The sequence below is a fragment of the Boleophthalmus pectinirostris genome, unplaced genomic scaffold, assembly GCF_026225935.1.
Source record: "Boleophthalmus pectinirostris isolate CB_2022bp ecotype Guang Dong unplaced genomic scaffold, ASM2622593v1 HiC_scaffold_2, whole genome shotgun sequence".
NCBI lineage: Eukaryota > Metazoa > Chordata > Actinopteri > Gobiiformes > Gobiidae > Boleophthalmus > Boleophthalmus pectinirostris.
This window is the reverse complement of record NW_026571152.1, coordinates 21202225-21220842: the sequence shown is the minus strand read 5'-3', so window position 1 is coordinate 21220842 and position 18618 is coordinate 21202225. Positions and strand designations below refer to the sequence as shown.

General features: G+C 36.1%; 1 protein-coding gene across 1 annotated transcript; it reads left to right on the top strand.

Moving 5' to 3' along the window:
- The first annotated feature begins 8527 nt into the window (after positions 1-8527).
- zgc:101540 (hsFATP2a_ACSVL_like domain-containing protein) lies at positions 8528-17733 on the top strand. The gene is made up of 10 exons (XM_020934853.2): positions 8528-9255; positions 9898-10107; positions 11077-11235; positions 12652-12776; positions 12882-13076; positions 13569-13659; positions 14758-14956; positions 15037-15134; positions 15470-15600; positions 16732-17733. Exons 1-10 carry the CDS (start codon positions 8775-8777, stop codon positions 16906-16908), a joined length of 1866 nt encoding a protein of 621 aa, XP_020790512.2. The 5' UTR covers positions 8528-8774; the 3' UTR covers positions 16909-17733.
- Positions 17734-18618: the final 885 nt, after the last annotated feature.

Below are 18618 nucleotides of genomic sequence, written 5' to 3'. Positions count from 1 at the left end.
GATAAATTTCTCTTTGGGGACTATAAAGTACGTTATACATAGACCTGTCACTATCAGGTGCTGTAAAGATTACTGCAATCTGATAGTGTGCCAGCTATGGAATGATGTGACCGTGGGGCACCAATGAGGTCAAAATAAATAGGAAAAACAGAAAAACCTGTGTGCACTTTTAATTATTTAAATATAACTGTTCTGGTACTCGCTTATCTCCATGGAGATGTCTTTGTTTTACTTTTTTGGCATTTAACTTGGCTTCATGGAGCCCAGCGGCTGGCGTCACACAGCCAAGTTACAGGTTAAACTTGTGTTCCTTATGCCATACTGTGGAACATTCCTGGCAAAGCAATAACACCTAAACAGAGACAAGCAGGAGATGGACCCTATTACCTGCATATTTAGTTCAGTTGCTTGTTCCTATCACTGTGCTGGTCTCTCTTCCTTTTTGTTTTCAGACATATTTTCTGATATATGAAGTGGCTATTTTGAGGTAAAATTAGGCTATTTCCCCCAATATTTGTTTATAGTCATTCTAAACCAGTAGGCTTTATATTTAAATCTTCCTCATTATATAGACTTTTATTGGAATGGCATGTAGTTTCCCGTACAGTAATGTCGCCATATAAAACCAATGTTGTTGCAGTTGATGAGTCTATATGCCTTTATGTGCTGTGGTTGAAGGAGCTGGTTTGAAATTCATCTGGAGGTTGCCAGAAGTTTGCTGTCACAAATGTCACATGTTACTGTCACAATATTACTTAGCTTACTACAATGCCAATTTTTGTTGGATGTTTTACTCAAATTTAATGCAATGGCAGTAACTAGCCACAAGAGGTCAGTTAATTTGGTTACTTCTGGTAACTTTTGCACTTCTAAATTTTGGGACAGAACATTCCCCCTAACAGAATGGGGGCTCTTTTCCAGTTATTAAAAAAGTCTTAATAAGTAGTTCGTGTTCATGTAACATGATAACACACCAGAAAAGCTTTAGTTTAAAACTGAGCTGGTGGGCAGGTCAGAATTCTGTAGTAAAATTTACTGTCAAAATACAAACATTTGGCATTTAACTTTTATGTCCTGATTCATGATTAATATTTCTGCAATATACTGGGGCTATACACACGAAACAAACTGGCTTAACTCTCTGGCTACCTGGGGACCCTCGAGGGACCTTTTAAGCAACTTCTTTTTTTTTCCAAACATGAATATTTCTCAGCTATGTTGGGGGTCACATTTTAAAATGCCACTGTGAGTTTTTATCTCACATGTTAGACATTACACATAATGGATATAATGCACGACAAAGTCCTATTTTCAGGCATAAATCTTTCCCATTCACAACACAATAATGTACAATTTTTTTCCACCATGAATTATTATTGACTCAGGATCAACCAGTATGATACTGGTATGGGATATCCCAGGTTCGTCAATAAATTGGTATAAGACAATTTACTGATTAATATTACCTTTAAATATTACAGCTGTACTTTTACAAAGCTGTTGTGTAGTTACAAAATGTGTGTATCATTTTTTACCTTATGTAGTTTGTGTTCAATGGAAATAAATCATATTTTCAGCTTCTGCACTGGTATCGGTTAATATTGAGTATGGTAATCCTGGATCAATGCATCCCCATTATTAGCATAAACTAGGCTCTAATAAATTTAGGTCAACTCTTAATTTAAAAAATATGTAATTTTTTTCTACTTTTTTATAGTTTACTCAGGATGTAATGCGGAATGTGATGCACCAAATTTGTTTTCATTGTGAATTATTCAGATATAATAAGCTGCAATTAATTTATCTAAAAATGAAAAACTTCACTCTTTTAATTTTGGGAATGTGTCATTTTTATATTTTTTATTGTTTACTGTGAGTGTACTTTTATTGCAAAATTGCCTTATTAAAGTAAAAAATATACAATGCATTGTATAAAGTTTACACATGCATGAGTAGATCAGAGGCAGCTAAAGAGATTAGAGTTTTGGAAGTAGAAAAAGGGTGACAACATCAGTATCAGTAAAAGTATTTTAAACCATAACAATAATATGGCAAGCAAGTCAATCTTCAACAAATGATCAATCAACTGATTGATTGATCACTAAATTTGTCTCTGAAGGACAATTTAAGCACATTGAGGGTTAAAATACAATAGAAATATTAGAAAAGCTCAAAAATAAGTCTCAGCAGCTCAACAGGTAGGGTAATCAGATCCAGTGTGAGGACAATAACCACCCTCAGGTCAAAGTCCTTCTTTATTCTCTTCTCTGTCTTCAACAACATAAAGCCTAACTCTCACTCTACTCTATTGCTTTGGTTAGTGATAAGACAGGCCTGTTTCCTCTAGAATGTTTTCTGTCATATATTATGTAGAAATCTTGTTGCGTTGTTGTAAAAGCTGACAAGCTTAGTTAGCTCCAGGTAGGGTCGCCATGGATACAAGAAAAACAAACTGATGAAGTCACACAATCCAGTAGACCCTAACCATCATCCTTTGAACTGCACAAGATGCACTTCTTTATTAATTAATATCTCATAATATTAAGTAAAACGTAAAATAAAAAATAAAAATAAAAACTGTTCAATGTGCTAGCCAGTTGGCCACAAGAGCAACCAACCACCAAATGATTTTGGTTGGGTGTTTGGATGTTTCTTTCAAAAACAGTTCACCTCCCACAGCTTTTGCCCACAGTCTGCCCTCAATCTGAAATAATGGCATCATCAACCTCTTCAACATAGCACAGCTTATTCTTCTCGAGTTTGTTTATTACTTTTATCTCTGTCTAAGGCTTCAATATGTGCAGGGGTTTGTAATGTGGAGCATATGAAATGGGTTTACTCCACTGGTATAACTTTCAAAATACAGTACAGTTACAGTCTGTCCCTTGCTGAATGGTGCGAGTGAGACTATACATCCTTTGTCCTCAGCCCACTGTGCAGTCCAGCGCCCTACCCCGCAAGCTTTGGTGCCAGCACACTGTGTTCTGACCAGTGCAATGTTGTTATATTTCTTATGTGTTTATCTCTGTAATTTGTAGTCTAGCTAGTAACCCTTATGCCTTTTTAAGGGAAATTCATGTATTTAAAGGTATCATGATAACTTTGGCTGAGGTTGTTCAATTACCATGAAAATTCACACAGACATGTGTTTTCACAGGTTTCATCAGAATTTTTATAGAGTTTCATCCCAATCAGACCAACTTTGGCAATGTTTTGTATACCCTGATTATGTTTCAGAAATTTTTATCCAATGACTTCCATTCTAAACTCATTTTTGACCCCTACTCTAAGATTCAAAGTGAAAATCATTTTTGGTGCAAGTTTTCATTTTTCTGTAGCACACCCACTGATTTTTTGTAAAAATTATGTTCACTTCTACTGTCACTCTTTATGAAAAAAAAAAAAAGACAGCATGAACAATTGGTGCCAACAAAGCAAGAGAGAATTTTTTCCCACCAAAATGGTTTGGATGTGTTGGTAGTGAGTAACTCTTCAAGTCTGAATACTTAAATTGAAAAAATATTTCAATAGTGTTTCTGTAGGTATTTGAATCAGAGGCTCATTTGTCCTTATAAAAAATGTATGAATCTGAAGATGCATTTATTGTGGCTGTGGTTGTTCTGTTGCCATGAAAATTCATACTGACTGATTGTTTATAAGGACGAGCAAGTCACAAGGATAAGCATTGTGATCTGGACAATACAGACACTAATAAAAGATGCAAACAAACAAACAAAAAAACAAAAACAAAACAAAAAAAACCCTAAAACTTTATGACAAAGAAAGCAACATTATTAAATTTAAATCTTCAAAGAAGAATTAAATATTTCAGATTTTCATCCTTCCCTTTTAACAGAGGTCTTTAATCGAAGGCTATGGCTGATTTCAATATAGTAAATAATAATATAATTTAATGAGTTTGGCTTTTAAAAAGATTTTTTTAGATGGAAAGGTGAAAAGATGGCAACAACAAAGGCAGTGGACATCTTAATTATGGCTGACTGTACACAAAAGGTCAATGTGTATGGAGTCTCAGTGCCAGGTAAATTAATTAGTTAATTCATTAGTAATTAAAAGTGTTAACCCACTCAGAATGCAAATTTTTTTAATAAATGCAAGACAGATATGTTTAATGCCACACTGTGGAACATCCAAAGCAAATGGATGACCCAGTGGAACTGTATATATATATATATATATATATATATATATATATATATATATATATATATATATATATATATATATATATATATATATATATATATATATATATATATATATATACATATATACTATATACTATACACTATATACTGCAGCAGCAGAGGCTGCACTAACAGATTCATGACTGGCTCTAGTGCTCAGGTTTAGGTAGTGATCATTCAGATTAGAGAGAGGGTCATTTCTGGTCTACACCAACTGGATTTCAGCATTGTAACTGGAAGAATACATTTACAGTTGTTATCAGTAAAAGCTATTTGTTTTGAAAAGGTCGTGTTAGGTAATTTATTTATTTATTTTTTAATTTTAAATCTAAATGTAAATCGTACATACAGCTACTTTAAATAGTAGTAGTAGTAGTATATATATATATATATATATATATATATATATATATATATATATATATATATATATATATATATATATATATATATATATATATATATATATATATATACTATATATATATATATATATATATATATATATATATATATATATCTCTCCAAAAAATACAATTGTACTGAATATACTTATGTAGTGTCAAGACAATTTAGTAACATTTTGTTATAGTTATGTGACATTTCATATTATTGGTCATCTAAAAGTATTGTAGTATGTTTCTTTAATTTGAAATGCAGATGTTTGGACTTGTAACACTGCACCTGTCACAGGAAAGTCAGGTGGGATTCTTTGGCAAACAACAGCATGCTGGAGTCAACCATGAGGAACAGCTTTTTTCACCCTGGGATCTCCCTGAAAACAAAGTTTATCCACATGCTCAGTGTAGTAGTAGAAGTAGTTCTTTAACCACAGGCTTAGTGTGGTAGCAGTAGTTGTAGTAGTAGTTGTAGTAGTAGTAGTAGTAGTAGCAGTAGTAGTGGTAGTAGTAGTATTTTAAGCACAGGCAAAGTGTAAACTTTAGCCAGATTATGACTCTGTGAGTTCAATGTCTTGCTTTTCAAGTCGGATTGCTTTATTACTTTAAGAATTACTTCATGTAATAATAAAACAATAATCTTATTGTCTGTGGCACGTGAGAAGAATAATTATTGTTGTTGCAACATCAAAAGGGGAAGTTAACAGAAGAACAATCTGATCCGAGTAAAATTTTTATAACTCCCTAGAAGCTGCAACGCTAGAAGTTTTAAACTTTTGAATGATCAACCAGCTCACTATGTAACACACTTATGCAATGTCCCTTTAAGCATGTATACATGTTCAGACAGACCTTACCGATATTGCACATATTTTCTTGGACGAAGGGTTCATCCTGGTGCATCAGTAGAACATGTAACTAACTGCAGTAAAGGAAAAGGCAAATTATCCAAGATATCTTTTATTTGAGCTCAGGACTTTTAAATAAAAAAAATAAATAACTGCAAACCCCATAGCATCTTTCCCCTAAATTGCACTTGTTTAACCCTCACTCTCTCCTCGGGGTCACATTAACCCGAAGATTTTTTTTCCTTCCCGCTCTCTTGGGGCGGGTCAATCAGACCCAAAAATTTATTTTCTCGCCTGGCGAGAATTTATTTGAAAATAAATTTTAAGGTCTGACTGACCGGGAAGGAAAAAAAAAAATCTTCAGATCTATGTGACCCGAGGAGAGCGTGAGGGTTAAATCTTAACCTAATAATGACATACCCCACCACATTGTACATTTGGTTCCTTTTGGGAGTCCAAAGTGACTGATGCTGTTAGGTTAAATAACTAGGCTCAACTACTTTGTGTAACCATTGCTAAAGTTCAATATTGTACCGAGGTCATGTAAAGATAAGAGTTCAGATGACAGATGTGAGACTCATAGCAATATTTCAAGACAAATGTGTTATTCCAATCTAAGAGGCGTGGCTGGCTGTGCACCAACGAAGAGGCGCTAAGTCTGAACCTGGGTGGCTGAAACTATAGTTTGCGTAAAAAACTCAACATGGAGCCTCTACATGGGAATGTCGACACAGACTCCTTGTACAAGTATTGCTTTCTAATATTTCAATAAATAATTATCTGAACTTTATTTTGGTTTCAAGCATATTCTTTATCTAGAAACTAATGAACACGAGAGGAAAAGGCTGTTTTCCTCAACAATGCCTATCCCAGCTGCTATATTAATGACAGACAATCCTTTGCTCTCATATATTGTCACTTGTATTCTAGCATATTATTATTAGTGCTGTCATGCGATTAAAAAAATTGACAGATTAAATAATTATGATCTGTAATTAATTTATCTAATTAATCTCTTTTTAATTTCACCTAAAAATTGCTGAGAAAAGCCTTCAATTTGAGGTATTTTCATTTAAATTCATTCTTACATTATTGTGACAGATCAAAAGACTGATATAGAACAAAAAAAAGTGACTTTATAAAGTCATTTATTGTTTAACAAACATTAACAGATGCAGTCACTTATATTCCACAGTATCATCATTATTATTACTATTACTAATCTGCAGTGTTGGGAGGGTTACTTTTAAAATGTATTCCCCTACAGATTACAGATTACATACCCCAAAATGTAGTTTGTAACTTAATCCATTTAATTACTTAAAGTGAGTAACGTAATTTGAATACTTTGGATAACTTGATATTGTCATACTTTTTAAAACTACATGAATGTAGCAACCGCATCCTGCAAATGTTGTTGTTGTTTGTTCTCTTCAAATTGTCTGTTGAGCCCAAGTCTCCATGAATAAGAAACTGTTTGCTGTAAAGTAGCAAAGACGAGGAAATCTGAGCATAATAACTTTTGTCTACTTAAAGACAATAAAAAGTCCAGTCTTTCCTTAACCATATTAAAAATATTATTGATAGAGAAATGCTTTATATATGAGATCACTGGTTTTAGTCCTGGTTTAGACCTGCTTTAGTCCTACTTAAGTCCTAGTTTAGTCCTGGAATGGGTTAGTCCTGGTTTTATTCCTGGTGTTAGTTCTGGTTTAGTCCTGGTTTACTCCTGGTTTAGTCCTGGTTTAGACCTGGTTTTAGTTCTGGTTTTTAGTTCTGGTTTTAGTTCTGGTTTAGTCCTGGTTTAGACCTCGTTTTAGTTCTGGTTTTTAGTTCTGGTTTTAGTTCTGGTTTTGTTCTGGTTTTAGTTCTGGTTTTTAGTTCTGGTTTAGTCCTGGTTTAGACCTCGTTTTAGTTCTGGTTTTTAGTTCTGGTTTTAGTTCTGGTTTAGTCCTGGTTTAGACCTCGTTTTAGTTCTGGTTTTTAGTTCTGGTTTTAGTTCTGGTTTAGTCCTGGTTTAGACCTGGTTTTAGACATGGTCTGCGCGTTCTCAGGTTAATGACGATGATGAAGGTGTGTGTTTGTGTGTGTTTGTGTGTGTTGTGTGTGTTTGTGTGTGTTTGTGTGTGTTTGTGTGTGTTTGTGTGCGTGTGTCCCCTCATGTGGCAGGTCACTATAGGACAGTAGTGCAGACATCATGAGTCTATGCAGGTTGTTTTCACCAGTGACATTTAAGTTGTAGGCGATTTTATATTTGTTATTTTCTTTTATATGTCTCATCGGGAGAAGAATTTCCAAGACACGAATGCGTTTTTACCTGTGCGCTGCTGACTCTGTTCTACTGGCTGTTCGACCTCGTCCATTGTGACTGACGTGTCGCCAACGTGAACAATGACGTTTACATCGCTCTTACTGCGCGCGTTTTGTGTGGGTTTCCGACAATGAGTGGAATTACCGAAATAAAAAAATGTATAAATGTGTTTTTTTGTGTGTGTGTGTGTGTATACATAAAAACTGATTTTATAATAAAGCAACTCACATACAGAAACAGTAAAGTTAGAGATTAACAATGAGATTAACGCGATTAAAAAACATAACGCGCTAAATATGACTGTAATTAATTAATCGCAATTAACGCGATAATTATTATAGCCAACATATATTAGAATATTAAATTTAAAAAATGAAATAAAAATTAAAGTACATGTTATAAACTCAATTTTGATCTTCACAAAACTTGTTTGTTTCATTGTTTGCCAAAGAAGATGTCACAGGAACCCAAAGTCAACAACGTATCACTTTGCTCCTAGAACAAGTTGCGTATACGCATCTTAGTATTTCATAACATTATTCAAACTTCTGTGCAAGACTTTTTGGGATCGCCTTTACAATCAGACAAATGAGCGGAGAAGAGGAGGGACACGCCTACCTTTTTCTCAGATTGCGCATTTCTGTCGAGGGTTGCCATTTCCTGCGCTTCTGGAAGAGTTTTTTGATTAATGTCTCCAATTGCTATTTAGCAACTTTTAAACCGCAGTTGCGCAAATTGTGTTGCTTTTCTGCGAGAAGCTATTCTTGGCGCTAATAAATAGGCTACGCATTGTGCGTAAAGGCAGACTGTATAAACAGCTGTAGTTGGTGCAAAGAAACGCCATATCTGGCATCCGCATACATTCTCGAGTAGGGGGGGTCCAGGGGGCGCAGCGCACCGCCCCGAGTCCCGCGGTGAACTTTGTCACAAATAGCACCAAGATACTTTATTTTCTCCTTCTCTGACACTCTACGCGGCAGACGTAACGACCTGGAGTGCTGTTTACAAGATGTACATGTGGCTGACAGCGCTGGCCGGACTGGCTATTTTATCTCTTTCATACCTTAAAACTTATTTAGGCCCATACGTTACCGCGGACTGCGCTTCCATGTGGAGAAGTATCAAGTTGGGTATAAGGCTAACAAAGTACAAGAAGAGTAAACCTTTTTATAGTTTGTTGGACCACTTTTTGAATGGAGCGAAACGGCATCCAACCAAGGTGTTTGTGCACTTCGAGGGGCGCCAGTACACGTACGAGGACATAGATAAACAAAGCTCCAAAGTGGCCCGAGCGCTGCAGGCTGAGGCGACACTTAAAGAAGGGGATACAGTAGCTATGTTTTTGCCAAATGAGCCCGCTTTTATGTGGACATTTCTGGGCCTGGCTAAACTTGGCTGCCCCGCTGCGCTTCTAAACTTCAACATCAGATCCAAGTCTCTGCTCCATTGCTTCTCGTGCTGCGGAGCCAAAGTGCTCATCACCTCTCCAGGTAAGATACATTAACCAAGGACCTATTATAAGATCTTACTACTTCCATGATTTTAACCCCTGAGCTGTGGGCTCGGGGGGAGGGGCTGTCCGGGATAGTGCTAAAATGCAGTGTTGCGCAAAAAGGATTGCATTGATTAAAACACTTTTTAATTCATGATCATTTGTTGTGCATGCACATGTGAGCTTGATGTTCTTCAACAAGCATATGGAATCTCAATTTAGGCAACAAACTGCTTCTCTGGAAATTTGGGTGTAGATTACAGAGATAATCTGATATTACAGCCTCTAAAGCATTAAATCTGAGAGTTCACAGCAGAATAAAAATTACAAATTTAAATTGTGATTTAAAAACAACCAGGATGACTACTTTTTCTCTAGATACTGTATAGGCTTACATTATTCAATCTAATCAAGCTAAATTTCTCTGAAATGTTTGTATTTCTACTTTTGTACTATTTTCGTCTCGGTATTATTCTGCAGTCTGTTGTCTGTCTGACCTTCTCTGGTCTTCTCAGTACAGCATTTTGAGCTGCGTATTCCATGTGCTTGTTCCCCTGAGGGAATTGGGTAATAGTAAGAAGGCCACATGTGTTGAATTGCGCAACTCTCTCTCACTCCCTCGAACTTTGTGTTGTTTCAGAGCTAATATCTGCAGTAGAGGAGGTGCTGCCCACTTTGAAGGAGCAGGGCATCTCCGTCTTCATCCTGGCGGACAGCTGCAACATCCCTGGCATCAACCCTCTCGCGGAGAAGATTGAAAATGCATCGGATGAGCCACTGTCCAAAGATCTCAGAGCCAATGTGACCATCAAGACTACGGCGCTGTACATCTACACATCTGGGACTACAGGTGAGAAAACATGGGGGGACAGTGCATGCACCCACAGTGTATGAATATGGGGTGTGTGTGATTGAATGAGGGCGGTTGGGGCATGGGTTAAAGTACAGGGAGTGAATAATGAAACATAAAGCACTTTGAGTATCTTAAAGAAAGCTATTTAATGCAAGTCATTATTATTTTTTATATTAATTCATTGATTGATTCATCCTGGTGAAAGATCAGATCAATTCAGTAAGTAATTTTGACTGAACAATTCCTGGGCTTCTGGAGACATCACAATATTAAATTGGCCAATATGATTTAATATAGATTGGGGCCGCTTGTTGATATTGTTGATATGCTGAGTTTTGTTGTAATTCAGTGAGTTTTTAGGTTCAGCATTTGAGAAATCACCATGTAGATATTTCATGGCAAAGTACAAAGTAATCAATAGGTAACAAATGGTTCTTGACCCCATCTGAGAGTATGACGCCAACACATTCGACAATCTGAAAACCACCAATATCTTCCTTTCCTAATTTTTTGTTCAATTTAAATGACTAAAGTATACATTAAAAGTAGACAAAAACACATAGGCACAAATTGTAAAAGTTTCTTGCCTGAGTGTTGTCTTAATTTTAACATTATAGTCAAATTTGTATTGTTCACAACAGTTTGGCTGGTGTGTATAACGAGAGGGAGATAATGAGACATATTTTCACCTTTTCAAAGATTTTTAGAGGGTCAAACCTGGGAAAGGATTAGGTCTCCATATCTCACAAGTACAAGAGGACCAAAACTCCATACAAAGTCATTGTTCTATCAAACTATTCGGCTATTCAGGTATAATTTAGTTGTTATATAGTTATATGTTGATTTCCCTACATTAGTTGGCACTTTTAAGATACGTAATTTATATCTATTTAACCCAATCAATTCTTGTTCTTAGAAACACTGGTAATTGTTGAAGCTAACCTCTTCCTCCATCCTATTCATCAGGTTTGCCAAAAGCAGCTGTAGTGACCCATGAGCGTGTGTGGGCAGCCTGTTTCATCCAGGCCGCACTGGGTGTCACCGCGGACGACATCTTCTACATCAACCTGCCCCTGTACCACAGCGCGGGCTTCCTCATCGGGATGTCAGGGGGCATCGAGAGGGGTAACTCTGACTCTTTTTGGATATTGTGCCTTGTGTCCTGGCATGTATTTTTTTCAATGTCTAGCTACAGCAAGGATATTATTTATTTTTAATCTTATTTTATTTTTATGTGACACAATGCACAGTAATGGACATCTGAATTAAACAAATGTAAATAAGAAGGATTATAGCTACAAAATAAATTTTAATCTGCAAACCTTGGGCACGTAACAAAACAAGTATAATATAAAAATAGGAGATTAGTCCAATACAAGTCATGTTTTCACATGACTGGTTAGAATTTGTTCATTTTATGTGGGTAATTCAGTTTAAAGGATCCAAAGTATTTATTGGAGGATGTTTGAGGCAGTTATAATAGTGTATCATATGATCCCTTTGCTGTTTTTGCCAGTTTTCCTGTTTGCGCCAGTTCAAATTCTAGCACTGATTTGCAAGCTAAGAACTGCTACTACACACTGGCCACGTTTCATTTCTCTTTCCTTGCTTCCTTCTCTGTGATTTCTCTCCTTGATTCTGCAAGAAATGGGTGGGGCAGTCATACTCACAGTGGAGATAAAGCGAGTAGACAGGATATAAACTCCTCACTGTGACCAGTAAAGTGTGCCTCCTGAAGCCTCCCTGATATTTACTCCTTCCTTCTGTGGTTTTCTTTGGGACACCACTTAATATGACACATTTAATTGACATCTAAAAAATGGAGGATCGAGGAGAGGAATCACGAATAAGGAAGTGAGGAAAAAGATTTGAGATGCAGCCACTGTATAATTTTGTCATTATACCAATTTATGTATTTTCCGATTCACCTGTTGAGCACTGGAGTGTGCTGTCCAGTGGAGATTTGAATGAGATACATTTTTAATTCAGCATTTATTCAAAAGTATTTAGGGCCTAAAAAGTGATTAGAAAAGTACTTTATAGTAGTGACTCAGCTCCTTATCAGATTGTTCCATTGCTATTTTATTTACTTTTGTTCTGCTGAAACATTTTTATGGGCCTTGCCCACTTAAGCAAAATGGCGGATTTAGTAAATACCTGTTATTTTTTAGATGGTCAATCCTGATATACTCAAAGCAGTAGAATCATCTAATTTGCAACCAGTCTCTTCCATTTTTAGTGAGTGTGCATGAATGCAAGCCCTCAAAACTTAAAAGTGAGTCCTATATTATACAAAATTATGACTTTTTGAAAAAAAAAATGTTAACACTCAAAACACAAGATGGAACCAACTCTGAGCTCTGGGACAAGATGCAGAAAAAAAATCAGGTTTACTCAGCCGTGTGGATGAAACTAAGCACAACTCCAGACAAGTTTTTAAATGGAAAAATGTTATAACTTGTTGAAAGTACTAAAAGAAAGTCTATTTTGTGTTTATTGTAGCTCTTATCCTAATACATAATCGCTGTGGGTTTGATTCAGGTATGACTATGGTGTTGAAGAGGAAATTTTCGGCCTCTCAGTTTTGGGATGACTGTCGAAAATACAATGTGACCGTGATGCAGTACATTGGAGAGACACTGCGCTATCTCTGCAATACTCCCAAGGTAAGAACGCAAATTTTAGTATTATAATGTGGGATTATATGGGATTATAATGTGGGATTATCTGACCCTAATTCCTGTTTTGAGTATGTAAATCTTTATTGGCAGAAAGACAATGACAAGCAGCACAGAGTGAGGATAGCCATCGGAAACGGCGCCAGGATGGATATTTGGACTGAGTTTTTGAATCGATTTGGGGATGTTCAGATACGAGAGCTGTACGGAGCCACTGAGGGGAACATAGGATTTATCAACTACACCAACAAGATCGGACCAGTGGGACGGATTAACCCACTGCATAAGGTAAGAGCCAAAGGTGCTTGTGTAGCCAGCAAATACTGACATGTCATTTTAATATTTTTAGCTTTGTGTTAGAATGACTTTTTTAGGTCTAGTAAATAATAGAAGATAACAGGTTCAGCATTTGTGAGTTTACCTTTTGGATATTTCATGTCAAAGTAATCAATAAGAACCATCTTGATCTCATTTGAGAGTATGACACCATCACATTCTACAAGTTGAAAACCACCAATGTCCTCATTTAGTTTTTTTTTTTTTAGAAAACTTTAAATTACTTAAGTATACATAAAAAAGTAGACCTTAATAAAAACATATAGGCCCAAATTGTAAAACTGTCTTGCATGGGCTTCTTAATTTTAACAGTGTAATGAAATATGTATTGTTCAACAGTTTGAGTGGAACACCAGCTACTTATTGCTATTTGCATAATTCAGAAACGGGAATAACAAAAAGGTTCATTTACATTTACAAATTCTGTGTTGTTCTTTGTTTTAGTTTTTCTTTCCTCACAAATTGATCAAGTTTGATGTTGAGAAAGAGGAGCCAGTCCGAAACTCTGAGGGTCTTTGCATTGAGGCGTCTCGAGGTAAGGACACTATAACCAAAATACTACAAAATTTGACCAAAACTTAAGGGCTCTGTGCAGTATCTTTGCTGTTCCAAGTACTGCATCTTTCTGTCCTGAAACATCTGATGTTTTTCCTGGAATCTGCTCTAGCCACATATGCATTTATTTATTTATATGGAGAACTTGGGACTAATATTGCAGCTTGAATGAGGCCTGAGCACTGTTCACATTTATTTTTGTGGCTCAGAGTTTTGCCAAATACTACTACTACTACTACTACTACTACTACTACTACTACCACAATCCACTGTATGTTCTTTTATGTCACTGTGAGAAAATAAATGTACCTTTCATAATCTTCCATTATTACATTTTTCGTCATCTTCCCGTATTTATAGACCTGGATAATAACTGTGAATTTGAAAAGGTAAAACTATAGAAAGCATTTGTGCAGTTAAATTTGAATTGATATTTTGATTCATATCTGATTTCTAGACCTTTTAAAATTACTTGGACATGTACACTGCACAGTTTGATGTGAGTACTCAGAGGGACCATGATCAAAAAGAAATCAGATGATTTTGCTGTTTACATTTAATTTAAATAAACTTTCAGCAAAGATCTGATAATAATCAGAGTGAGCATGAAACCACAGCCAATGATGACATAAACACTAATAAAGACTCATAAAGTCCCAGAGACAATAAAAGTAATCCAGTGTGAATATTATGGTGTTAAAGATAAGCCTTCACAAGTATGATGATGCAATAATGTTTTGTGTGAGTACAATGTGCAATGTTGAATAGTACATAATACACTAATAATACATATTCAGAATATTAACTTTGATTAACTGTATTCAGATATAGTTCTGCTTTCATTGTTTAGTATTCAGAATAGTTAAAAGTACACAATGCTCTTATGGTGCATGTGTGTGTGTTTTCACCTCTCTAATTAGAGCATACATTTTCACTTTAGTGCCTCTTAATATGAAAGTATTAATTTATTTTAATGGAGCATATTTAGTATTGTGTAACTAAATAAATGAACTGTGTTTTGTTCACTTTTGTATAACGTAACTCTAGTTACAATCTCACATTTGGTTGTTGTCCTCAGGGGAGACTGGGCTGTTGGTTGGAGAGGTGACCCTGAGATCACCGTTTGTGGGATACGCCGCCAACAAAACCCAGACTGAGAAGAAGAGAATCCGGGACGTCATGAAGAAAGGAGACCTGTACTTCAACACTGGGGACCTGATGCTCATTGACTCTGAAAACTTTGTCTACTTCATGGACCGAGTGGGGGACACTTTCAGGCAAGTATAGGTTAGATTAGGTACACTGCTCTTTGAATTCAGCTAATTTTGGCTAATGAAGTGATATTATGATTTTTCAGATGGAAAGGAGAAAACGTTGCTACATCTGAGGTTGGAGACATTCTTATAACAGCAAACAGCATTTTAGAAGCAAATGTTTATGGAGTTAAAGTTGAAGGTAAGATTAGTTTTATAAAATGAGCAAGTTTTTTCAAAGGGAAATTCAGCAGCATTTAAAATACAAAATCTGATAAAACTAATTATAAAATGCCCCAAAATACAAATTCTAATGGTGTATATATGTATTCATTTACCATGTCAATGATGTGATTTGTTGGTTTAAACTAAAATAAAATGGTGGCATTATTAATATTTTAGTCTAGAGATATATATATCAATTGTATTAAGATTCTGGTACAGAAGAAATTACTTGGGACTGGCTGATTGCAGAGGGTAAAAGTCCAATACAATACAGTAGTACTACATTTTGCACTTTAACTCCAAATATTCAAGGTCACGAGGGTCGGATCGGGATGGCGTCTGTGACCCTGAAAGAAGGAGAGGATTTTGACTGCTCTGACGCCTACAAAAAAGTGGTGACCTACCTCCCTGCCTACGCTCGCCCACGCTTCATCCGGATTCAGGTAGTGGTCTCTTCTTTGCACTCAATATTTAAGATCTTGTTTAAGATGAAACAAAATATAGTAACATTTTATTTTATTTAAAAAGAGAGAAACAAGTTTCATCCATAAATGTTTAGTCACGAGGGTTATGATGATAAGAATGATGTAATATAACACAGTACTTGTGTCTTCAATATTGCATATTATTATATAACAGAAAGAACAGGTAAGTTGTAATTAAGTAAGATAAGATAAGATAAACTTTATTTTTATGCAAGGGTGAATTATTCTTGGACACAAAGTGCAAAGTGCATTGACATCAAACAGATCCAGCACAGATAACAGTAAAGTGACATTTGCTCTAGTAGCCTACTTGTCAGGTCTATGTGTGACGTGGATCCAGAATGTGGAGCATATTGTTGGGAGAATGTCTTAAGGGGCTGATATGCCATATGTCACAGTTAACTTAATCTCTGCTGGCAAGACCTGCACTGTTAAATTACTACCCTGAGCTTTGGCTGCTCACTATTGTTTGATATTACCTCACTGGGGTCAAAGATTATTTCTTTTATTTGTCTTGACATTCAGCACGAGGTGATCACACCAAGATTTAAAGGTGTCTATCTCCCTGAAATACACTGTAGGACCATCTTTAGCATTGAGCAGAGTAAGAAAATGCAGTGAGATGATCGCTGGGGTGTGAGCTTCTACGCTTGTTGGTGCAGTGTAAATAAAACTGGAGGCTTCACACATCCTTGTGGGACGCCTGTACTTTGTTTAACAGAGGGAGCTGTTTACCAACACCTGCTGCCAACAATCTGTTAAAATGAATAAAACCATTTTAGAATACAAGGACTGACATTTAAATCAGTTAACTTGTGAATGATCAGATAAGGCTTTACAGTGATAAGAGCGGAGCTGAAATCAGAAAAAAGAACTCTAGCATTCTCTTGAGACGTTTGTTAATCCAGTGTGTGACAGTGATAAGTGCATCCTCAGTTCCCCCGGCTCTGTTTGTGTCCTCAAGACCGTCAGCAACCTCAGACTTAACCATATTAATGATTTATCTTTTTGACATACACATACACACACACACACAAATACTGTTTTACATTTCTGTTATTGACTTAAAATGGTCTTTTTGTTGTCTAGACGAGTCTGGAAATGACTGGGACATTCAAGATGAAGAAAGTGAAGTTAGTGAAGGAAGGATTTAACCCTGCGGACATCTCAGACCCTCTTTATTTTCTGGATACAGATAAAAAGTCATACGTTCCTCTCACTGAAGAGATTTACAATGCCATAATGTCCAGGGAAATCAAACTTTAACACAAATTATTCTTTAATCTTGTTTTCAATTGTCCAACAACCCTCTAACTCAGGACGGACATTGAAACACTTCTGAGACATAGGGTTAAAGGCCAAGTAAGGAGCCGTGTGTTATTCAGTTTTAATGCATAATTTGGAGTCCATAGCATGTTTTAAAACTGCCAAACACACGGCTCAAATTTATTTGTTTAATGTGCTTATACCACGGGTACAAACTGAAATGGCTCAAAATATGTATCTAAAAAGCCGGTTCATGGTTTGTAAATGTCTGAAATTGTAGTTATTCCTGTGTTTATATTAAGCTAGTCCCTCCAGTCTACAGTCACAGCAGTCGAGTATTTGATTACATGTTATTTGGTGAAGGCAGCAGCAGTGATACAAAATGTGATTTAACCGTTATCAGACTACTTTGTGCTATGCTAACTGAATGGCCAAAAGCATATTTGCATTTTCTATAATTTGTATATTTTCTATCATTGATAATTGTTTACTGGCTGGTGAAGCTTTGCCTTGATTCTATTCAACTTGTCTGCCTCATGAGTATGTTTACTTTTTCTGGGCAGTTTTAACTAACAATCAGTATCATTGTTTTGTACTTCTTTTTTGGCAATGGAAAAGCAATTCACCCTAAATAACTTTTATGATGCAATTGCTGAACCTGTGATAAGCTTAAATGATTCTGAAGTAAGAGTGAATATATTTTTGTCAGCTTTATTTATCCTATACTGTTTATTTTGGTCAGACTGTAGGTGGTACTGCTATGGCTCGCCGCTGAAGTTTTGAAACCATACTAAATACCTCAATAAAATGGGATAATGCCTTGGTTGTGGCCTGTTCTTGAATGAGAATCTTCGATTGTGAAACATGTTTTGATACTTTGCAGCTGATGCCATCAACATTCCCTGGGGGTGTGAAGCTAAATGAAGGTTCGGCTTTGTCAGAGGCTTTATTAGATTTCACTCAGAGCTTTTTTTTTTTTTTTTAAACACAAAAAGAATTGACTTAGCTGGAACTACAACAGGTGAGCCGATTTGTTCTGTTAAGCAAGTCTCTCGCATAGGCTAGGGTGACCAGATTTTCAAAATAAAAAACTGGGACACCCCTGGTTTGGGGTGGTTGGAATTAAGAAAATTGTGAAACGAGTGCGTAATAATTAATTGTTATACTCTTAGCACTAATGTGAGTCAGTAGTCACGTTTTCTTTGGGTTTTGGTCATTTTAAAGCAGCTTTTCTCTATTTTACCCAAACAAAGGACAATTAATGCCTCTCTTTACTGTTGGCAGGGATCAGATTGGTCAAAAATAGGGACAACTGGGACGTTTTTTGTATAAAACTGGGACAAATCACTAGTTTTGGATAAATCTGCTGGGACAGGGGACACAGAGCTCAAAACTGGGATTGTCCCAAATAAGGACGTCTAGTCAAACTGCTCTCGCATATAAAATTATAGCCACATACGTTTTTCGGTTTTTCACACTCAACATTTTGTGAGTGTGACTGTGTAGTTGTTGTGAGCAAATGTGTTGTTTAAATCCATTTAGTTTTTGTTTTTTTTAGTTTTCAGACAATCTTAAAACTTTTCTGTCAGTTTGCAAATGTGTGCACTGTGTCACGATGGTAACTCCTAACCATTTCACCATTAGAAATACATGTGGAACACCCCCAGCGTGATTTCACTGCAAAGTATCAGTATTAGCGTTCTAAAGCTT